Below are 9,633 nucleotides of genomic sequence, written 5' to 3' on the forward strand. Positions count from 1 at the left end.
CCGTGTTAGCCAGGATGGTCTCGATCTCCTGACCTCGTGATCTGCCCGTCTCGGCCTCCCAAAGTGCTGGGATTACAGACGTGAGCCACCGCCCTGGCCGTTCAGTTTCGTTGTATAAAATAGGCTTGGGCTTCCTGTTCCCTGCTGACACTGAGTAACTGCATTAGTACATCTCTTTGTGGTTTGGTTCTCTGTGCTGCTTACCCAATAATGTTTATATCTTGGATTGAAAAGGCCAAAACTGTGTTCAGCATTAATTGAGATAAGAATATAAAATTAAAAACCACTTTTTTTCTTCTTTTGCAAAGAAGAAGCGCTATGCAAACAAGCACTGAAGAGGAATCGGAGTAGAATGCGTCAGTTGGACACAAATGTAGAGCGAAGAGCCCTTGGAGAAATTCAGAATGTGGGCGAAGGTGCCACTGCCACACAGGGCGCTTGGCAGTCCTCGGAGTCCTCACAGTCAAACCTGGGGGAGCAGGCCCAGAGTGGGCCCCAGGGAGGAAGGTCTCAGCGTAGGGAGAGGCATAACCGAATGGAAAGAGATAGAAGGTAATACCTGCGACTGCTTGTCAGGCTGACTCATAAATGGTTACCTTAGTCATACATGGTTATCACAGATAAAATGATCCTTAGCCACTTCTGCGTTCAGAGGGTAGAAAGGAGGTAGGAGCGTCATTAACTTTCCCAGATGGATCAGGGATCCCCCAGACTGTGCCCAGGCTCGCTGGCTTATTAGGACTCCCGGGACTCAGCATGCAGTCACTCTCAGGCTGTGACTTACTATGGAGAAAGGATGCCAGGTGAGATCAGCAAAGGCGCATGGGAAGAAGGCAGGAGGTGAGGTGCAAGCTTCTAAGAGTGTGCCCTGTGGAGTCAGGCAGGATGCCCCTCATGCCCCCAGTCATGTGGTCTGAAAACATGGGTGAGGTGTTGCCAACCGGGAAAGCTTGCTAGAGACCAGGGGCGTGTCACGTAGGCACGCCCTCCCTGCATGCAGCCACAGTCCAGTCTCCCAGAAGGAAAACAGGTGATCAGTGTCAACCATATTGTTTGCACAGTGTAGGTCCTGGGAGCCACTCTTAACTCTACAAATTGCAGACTCCACTAAGGGCCAGCGCTGACTGCAGGCCTTTCTGAGGAGGGTGATCAGGCTGTTATGGTAACTGCTGCTTAACCAGCCAACTGAGTTCTGCAAGTTTTGCCTGGTTCTTTTAAGATTACTGGGAAGAAGGAGGTTAAAATTGTTATTTAAGTGGTTTTGTCTATAGATTTTGTTTGTGGTATCCTTCTTTGTAGAATTAAGAGGTGGTTAATTTTTTTTTTTTTTTATAATTGGGTTTTCTTTTCTTTTTTCTTTTTTTTTTTTTTTTGTGAGATGGAGATGTACTCTTGTTGCCCAGGCTGAAGTGCAGTGGCACGATTTCGGCTCACTGCAGCCTCTACCTTCCAGGTTCAAGTGATTCTCCTGCCTCAGCCTCCCTAGTAGCTGGGATTACAGACATGCGTCACCACGCCCGGCTAATTTTGTATTTTTAGTAGAGACGGGGTTTCTCCACGTTGGTCAGGTTGGTCTCGAACTCCTGACCTCAGATGGTGTGCCCGCCTCGGCCTTCCAAAGTGCTGGGATTACAGGCGTGAGCCACCACGCCCGGCATGGCAATTTCTTTTAAAGGGATCTATTCAAACTAGGGCAGGCTTATGGCTGTAATCTCAGTACTTTGGGAGGCCGTGGTGGGAGGATTGCTTGAGCCCAGGGTTTGAAACCAGCCTGGGCAACATAGCAAGTCCCTGTCTCTAAAGAAAAACCAACAATACTAGTGGTGGTGCACACCTGTTGTCCCAGCTACTTGGGAGGCTGAGGTGTGGGAGGATCGCTTGAGCCCAGGAGGTCAACGCTGTAGTCAGCTGTGATCCCGCCACTGCACTCCAGCCTGGGCCACAAAGTGAGACCCATCTGCCAAAGAAAGAAAATAAAAAAGCTAGCTATATATCTTTTTATGATACTTATATACACATAGACTAACTGAGGGCCTTCCTCAGCCTATTGTGAATTATGAAGGGCATTTTGCTTGCTCTGACATTTATTTAATAGACATTCATTGAGTACCTGCTATGTAGAAAGCCTTACACCGTAGTTGACAGTTTGAAAGTTTGACTTCTAGCTCTACTGCATAGACTTGTGGTTAGAGTTGAATGAGCTGATGCGTAAAGAGTGTTTGGCTCGATGCCTAGAAGTCCAAAAGCACCTAGTAAATGCAGGCTGCTATTTTACCAGCAGAGTCTCTAATTAAAATTCTAAATACACGGTGTGAAGACGAGTAACAAGGGCCATATTGAATAAGTTGCTCAGTATCTGCTTGTTTAGGACTTCGCATGGTACTAAATGTAATATGTAAAAGTTTAAAAAATAGTCTAATAACAAGACTCCAATTGTTTTTCTCTACGAAGACCAAGTTTCAGAATATTAACAGAGTGTTGGGCCGTGATCCTTTCGGAATCAGGGCACCTTGGAGAATCTGAAACCTGTGCGTGAGTTCCTGGTAGGCTTTTTAGCCCGTAAAGGGCAAGTAATATCAGTCTTGAATGAAAGAGTAATCTGCCCAATTTGGACCCGTCAGTGGTCCAGATGGAAGAAGGTGTCAGACAGAAAATGTTGCTTCCAATTTCAGGGGCTTTGGAACCATCCCTAATCCAGAGACTTGAACCTGGCCCGTGAGAAGTAAATAAGGAAAGCTCCAGGGAGTGTGTGGGTCATGGGGCTGCCAAGGGCACCCAAGGATGCTCTGGCCTCCCGAAGGCAGTAGCTGCCTCTGTGGACAAGGCCGTGGCAAAGCTGTGGGACTTCCTGTGGTGATGGGCATTTCCGTGGCACTCAGTGGCCAGGCTTCACGGGCTCTGATTCCCTCAAGTACTACAGCGAGATGCTTCCTTTTACATGTTTGTTTTGCTCCGGCCTCTCTTGGTGATGACTTTGGGTTTTGACTGTAGGCGCAGAATCCGCATTTGCTGTGATGAGTTGAATCTCTTAGTACCGTTCTGCAATGCCGAGACTGACAAGGCCACAACTCTGCAGTGGACCACAGCATTCCTGAAATATATCCAGGAAAGACACGGAGATTCTCTTAAAAAGGTTAGTGGTAGGCCAGGTAGATTTCCAGAATTTTACAAATTTTACTTATCAATGTCCCTCTTTTTTCCTAAGGATAACTCAGACTATCCTTTGCTTCCTGGAATCTAATGTCAAATACTGAGTCCTGTATGAACAAAGCTCTGCTCATTAATGATATAACTTGTCATTTACTGAAGTGTTAGTCACAGCCTACATGTGTTACACTGTAGTGTATAAATGACTGTGAAGAGTCAATTGTCATATAGCAGATTGGGCCCCTGCTCTGTACGGTATATTGTACTGGGGCTGACGGGTGTGTAGGACATGATTTTTGCCCTCAGAAAAACTTGTGAAAGGGATAAAAGCAAGAATAGAAAAAGAAAAACTGGCCAGGCACAGTGGTTCACGTTTGTAACCCCAGCAATTTGGGAGGCCGAAGTGGGAGGATCTCTTGAACCCAGGAGTTTGAGACCAGCCTGGGCAACATGGCAAGACCCCATCTCTACTAAAAATACAAAAATTAGCCTGGTGTGGTGGCATACGCCTGTAGTCCCTGCTACTCGATGGGGGGCTGAGGAGGGAGGATCGATTGAGCCAGGGAGGTGGAGGCTGCAGTGAGCTGAGATCATACCACTGCACTCCAGCCTGGGCAACAGGGCAAGACCCTGCCCCACCCCCACCCACCCTAAAAAAGAGAAACAAAAATGCAGGTAAGTGACAAATAGTCTGATATGGACTTCAAATATGCCCAGCAGGTTAATAAGAAATATACTTCTGTGGACCGGGTGACTATACCTCTGTGGACTAGGTGACTATGCTTCTGTGGACTGGGTGAATATACTTCTGTGTCCCGGGTGACTGTGCCTCTGTGGACTGCGTGAGTGTACTTCTCCGGACCGGGTGACTATACTTCTGTGGACAGGGTGATTATACTTCTGTGGACTGGGTGACTGTGCTTCTGTGGACAGGGTGACTGTGCTTCTGTGGACTGGGTGACTAGGGAGGAACCGGCGTGTTAGCGCCAGCATATCCAGTCTCTCAGGACAGCCACCCTGCCGTGATCCTGTCTGTGTGGTCATGGCAGTGGCCTGCAGCAAGCCATCGTGGTTGGCTGGAACTGGACGTGTGGTTTGAATGTGGGAGTTCAGTCGGCCCCTCAGTGGCCCAAAAGGAAGACGGTGTCAGTCACAGGGCTGGTTCTGGGCCCTGCCTTGGAGGGACCCGAGTTCCAGGTCCCGGCCTCAGCGTTGCAGTGGCCAGGGTGAGTGGCTCTTTGGCGCTCCAGGAGTGAGCAGACCTTAGTGAGAGAGATCCACAGGGCCCTGACTTTGTACCTGGTCCAAGCTGTGGGGGAATTGCTGCTGTTGACCCAGGCAGGAATTGACTAGAGAACGAGCTAAGGTTGCTGCAACAAACAAGGACCCCTTTCAAGAAGGGCTCCCAGGCCTGGCGCAGTGACTCATGCTGTGATCCCAGCACTCTGGGAGGCTGAGGCGGGTGGATCATTTGAGGCCAGGAGTTCGAGACCAGCTTGGCCAACGTGATGAGACCCCCGTCTTTACTAAAAATACAAAAATTAGCTGGGCGTGGTGGCGTGTGCCTGTAGTCCCAGCTACTCAGGAGGCTGAGGCAGCAGAATTGAACCCAGGAGGTGGAGGTTGCAGTGAGCCAAAATAGCGCCACTGCACTCCAGCCTGGGTGACAGAGCGAGACTCCATCTCAAAAGAAGGGCTTCTGTGTCTATGTCGTGGTGGGGCTGGAGAGAGGTCCCCCACAGCTGGGCTATGTTGAGTTGAGGGCTCTTCTCTTCAGCGCCAGGCAATGGTTTGTCTTGTTTCTGTCCCTTTTTTATGTCCACATGACATTTACATCTTGTGAGTTGTATAATTTAGGTTCTTTATTTTCATTATGCATTTAGTTGCGTTCTATAGCGATACTATGTTAAATGTATTCTAATTGGATCATTTATGGTTACTTACAATGCAGTTACTCTTGAAAATTGTTGTTAGAGGAAGACTGTTGATTTGTTTTGATAAAATAAAGCTTTTGTGTTTTAAAAATGCTTTAATGTTTTGGTTTTGTGTATCTATTAGCAAATCATTATTGATCTAATTTACTCAAATAAGACAAAGACATTTATAATTTTTGAAATTAAAAAATGTTAATTGTGTGTACAAAGATTAAGTAGACCAGATGTTTATGGATATGATATTGTATATACATTCTGTTTGCTGAATATTTCTGAAATGTAATTACATTGAACCTGATTATTTCTGGGTCACATTATTAGACCCACCAAGAAATAGGCTGAGGTCAAGTCAATTCACAATTTTTTCAGAGAATTAGAACCTAAAAAGCCAAAACACATGGGTTCTTAATTATTTCCTTAGTGACTTCCCCCTTTTACTTGCATGCGTATTTTTGTCCTTAAAGACATAATACATGAGAGTTTTAAGTGATTTCTCTATATTATTTGGTATACATTTCACTCAGCAAGTCTTTTCCAGTGTGACCAGGCACTGCTGACGATGCTGGGGTACCCTGGGCAAGACAGAGGCATGTCTGGCATGGAGGGAGGTGGGGGATGAGTAAACGTGAAGACAGTGGGAGCAGGGCCTTGCGGATGGAGGATGCTGCTCTGAGCCAGCCTGACTGGGGCGCTGCTTTGGATTAGGTGGTTGAGGGAGGCTCCCAACCAAGGCCCAATGATGACAGGGAGCTGGCAGCCGGGACCTGGGAGCTGCAGGGTCTGAGGAGTGCCTGTCTGCCAGCCAGCGTTGCTGGGCAGGGCCCTGGGGCAGGCTGGGGCCTGGGGGACCACAAGTCCTGAGGGCTGGGGCCTTGGCAGTCTTTTGGCAGCAAGTGACATGACCTGACCCACATCACCCCACTGCTGGGGGCACCGGATGCTGGGAATAGGAGTTGGACTGGGGTGAGAGTGGAAACCAGGAGTCTGCAGCAGCCGGGAGATGTGGCTGGCCGGGCAGTGGCTGCCAGGGGCAGCGCTGGGGAGGAGGAAAGGCACGAGGCTTCTTGTGTTTGTGGCGGTACCGGTTGGGGGGTGTGATGGGAAAAAGGCGTCAGGATTTGGCTTCAGTGACTGGGTGGATGGGGCTGTTTACTGGGAGGGAAAACTCGGAGAAGCAGGATCTCGGCATTCTGGGGGCATCAGGTGGGGACATCGGGAGGCACGGGGTAGACAAGTATGGGGTGAGGGCAGGGCGACGTCAACCATCAGTGATTCACTTCCTGTTAGTTTTCTAGTGAACATAGGAAGTACAGTGATCATCTACACCTATCCTTCAACCTCCGCAATGAACATTTACCGTATTTACTTTGTACACACGCACAATTTCAAAGACAATTATAGACACGAACCTTCATCTCTCAATATTTCTACGTAAATCTTTGAAAGGCAGGCCTTCCACGGAACCCCAACACCACTATCATGCCTCACCAAGATGATGGCAAGTCGTTTTCATATCCTGTCATGCACAGACTGTGTTCAGATCTGTCCAAAATGTTCTTTTATTGCCACCATACGTGCCCAGTGTTTTTCATTTTAATGTTTATTTTACTTTTTTGAGACAGGGTCTCGCTGTCTCCCAGACTGGAGTGCAGTAGCATGATTATGGCTCACTGCAGCCTCTGCCTCCTAGATTCAAGCAGTCCTCCTGCCTCAGCGTCCTAAGTAGCTAGGACTACAGGTGTGTGCCATCATGCCCAGCTAATTTTATTTTTGTAGGGATGGAGTTTTGACATGTTTCACAGGCAGGTCTCATACTTCTGGGCCCAAGTGATCCTCCTGCCTCAGCCTCCCAAAGTGCTGGGATTACAAGCATGAGCTACCATGCCTGACCAATGTTTTAAATTTTTGTAGCAATAGGGTCTTGCTATGTTGCCCAGGCTGGCCTCCCAAAGTGCTGGGATTATAGGCATGAGCCACCACACCTAGCCAAAATATTCTAAAAATGACTTTCATAGCTGTTTTTTTCCCACAGTCCAGCACCCAGCCATGGATTATACACTGCATTTGATGACGGTTTTCAAGCTCTTTGAGCTGCAAGAATCCCACCCACAGTGATTAACTATGGCATTGAGGTTTTGAAGAGATCAGGCCAGTTGTCTAGAGGGTGCCCCACATTCTGGGTTTAGCTAGCTCTGTTGACTTTTGGTAGTTTTAAATTGTGGTGTAATTTCAAACTTACAGAAAAATTGCAAGAACAGTACAAAGAGCTCTTTGTAGGCCTGTCCAGGTTTGCTCCATTCTCCCTGCCAGTCGCAGTTTCCCTCCAATATCTTTGGGATCCATTTGATAGTAAGTTGCAGACACCATACTTCTTTATACCTACGTACGTCCGTGGTTTTTTTGTTTTCGTTTTTGTTTTTGTTTTTGTTTTTGTTTTTTTGAGACGGAGTCTTGCTCTGTTGCCCAGGCTGGAGTGCGGTGGTGCGATCTCAGCTTACTGCAACCTCTGCCTCCCGGGTTCAAGCAATTCTGCCTCAGCCTCTTGAGTAGCTAGTACTATAGGCGTGCGCCACCACCCCCGGCTAATTTTTGTATTTTTAGTAGAGATGGGGTTTCACCATGTTGGCCAGGCTGGTCTCAAACTGCTGAACTCAAGCAATCCCACCCACCTTAGCCTCCCAAAGTGCTGGGATTGCAGTTGAGCCACCACACCCAGCTAATTTTTGTATTTAGTAGAGACAGGTTTTCACCATGTTGACCAGGCTGGTCTCGAACTCCTGACCTCAGGTGATCTGCCTGTCTCAGCCTCCCAAAGTGCTGGGATTACAGGCATGAACCACCACACTCGGTTTACTTTCTTTGTTTGTTTGAGATGGAGTCTCGCTCTTGTCACCCACTCTGGAGGGCAGTGGCGTGATCTCGGCTCACGGCAACCTCCGCCTCCTGGGTTCAAGTGATTCTCCTGCCTCAGCCTCCTGAGTAGCTGGGATTACAAACGCGCGCTACCACGCCCAGTTAATTTTTGTATTTTTAGTAGAGACAGGGTTTCGCCATGTTGGCAGGCTGATCTCGAACTCCTGACCTCAGGTGATCCGCCTGTCTCAGCCTCCCAAAGTGCTGGGATTACAGGCTTGAGCCACCGCGCCCGGGCCTGGCCCCCGTGTTTACTTTTTTTTTTCTTGCTCTGTCGCCCAGGCTGGAGTGCAGTGGCAGGATCTCAGCACACTGCAAGCTCCGCCACCTGGGTTCACGCCATTCTCCTGCCTCAGCCTCCCGAGTACATGGGACTACAGGCGCCCACCACCTCGCCCGGCTAGTTTTTTGTATTTTTTTAGTAGAGATGGGGTTTCACCGTGTTAGCCAGGATGGTCTCGATCTCCTGACCTCGTGATCCGCCCGTCTGGGCCTCCCAAAGTGCTGGGATTACAGGCTTGAGCCACCGCACCCGGCCCGTGTTTACGTTTTAATATCCATAATGATGAAAATGAGGACATTTAACATTGGTGCAAGACTGTTATTCACATTTTGCCTGCTGTTGCGATAGTGCCCACTACAACCTTTTCCCCAGTTGGGATGGCATCTGGGACGCTGGTTGTGTGTAGTTGTGAGATGCCCCTGCACACTGGGGGCCCTGAAGGCGCCAGCCACACCTGGGGCCTCCCTTGTGGTGTCTGTCCCTCCCTTCTTCACACCAGCAGGTGGCTGAATCCCACTTCGTGTCTCCCTGCCATCTGCATCAGGCCCCGGTGTCGCTGTCCCTCACATGCTGTCTGGCGTCAGGCCCTGCTGCAGACTCAGACTGGCCTGTCCCTTCTGTCCTCCTTTCCTGCGGACATGCTGTGACTTCTCTCATGATCCTCCTGTGAGAACTCCCTGGACCTCATGTCCTATACTGGCAACCGCCCATTTCCCTGCTCTCCTTGGCTGCCCGGCGCTTGTCTATACCTCTTGAGCCACTGCATCCTCTCTTGGATCCATTCCCAGCAGCCTGTGACCGTGGCCTCCCATGCTGTTTAGTCAGGCTACCATGCCCAGCTAATTTTTGTATTTTTAGTATAGACAGGGTTTTGCCATATTGGCCAGGCTGGTCTCGAACTCCTGACCTTAGGTGATCCGCCTGCCTTGGCCTCCCACAGTGCTGGGATTACCAGCATGAGCCACCACGCCCGGCCTACATTCAGATTTTCATTCTGTTTTTGAACATGCCACTGGAGGGCCTCTTGGCTGCAGAGCAAGCCTTTGTCGCTTGTTCATGGCAGAATGAGCCGAACGCTGTGTTGTGACTGGTTTTAAAAATAAAGCATCTTGAAAAAGAAAAGTCATTCTCTTTGACCTAATGAGTTTATGTCTCCTTAGCTCTGGCCACCTGAGCTCCTTGGTCCACTGTACCCCTCTGGCCTGGGCTGTGCTGGAGTCTTTCTGGGGCTCAGTCATTCACTTTTTTGGTTTTTTGTGTGGGGTCAGTGGTAGTGCTTTCTCCGTCATAATTTGCTTTTATCTTTATTATCCAAAAACCTTATTTCTTTTATTTCCTTCTTTTTTTTTTTTTTTG

General features: G+C 48.8%; 1 protein-coding gene across 1 annotated transcript in view; it reads left to right on the plus strand.

Moving 5' to 3' along the window:
* The window catches only part of TCFL5 (transcription factor-like 5 (basic helix-loop-helix)), a 21,908-nt gene that overhangs the window by 4,950 nt on the left and 7,325 nt on the right, over nt 1-9,633 (plus strand). Inside the window, exons 3-4 of the mRNA XM_011934544.1 lie at nt 309-552; nt 2,992-3,133. Of these exons, the coding sequence (XP_011789934.1) occupies nt 309-552; nt 2,992-3,133 (386 nt within the window). The remainder of the gene's footprint in view (nt 1-308; nt 553-2,991; nt 3,134-9,633) is intronic.

Source organism: Colobus angolensis, unplaced genomic scaffold, assembly GCF_000951035.1.
Source record: "Colobus angolensis palliatus isolate OR3802 unplaced genomic scaffold, Cang.pa_1.0 Scaffold136, whole genome shotgun sequence".
In the NCBI taxonomy this organism is placed as follows: Eukaryota; Metazoa; Chordata; class Mammalia; order Primates; family Cercopithecidae; genus Colobus; species Colobus angolensis.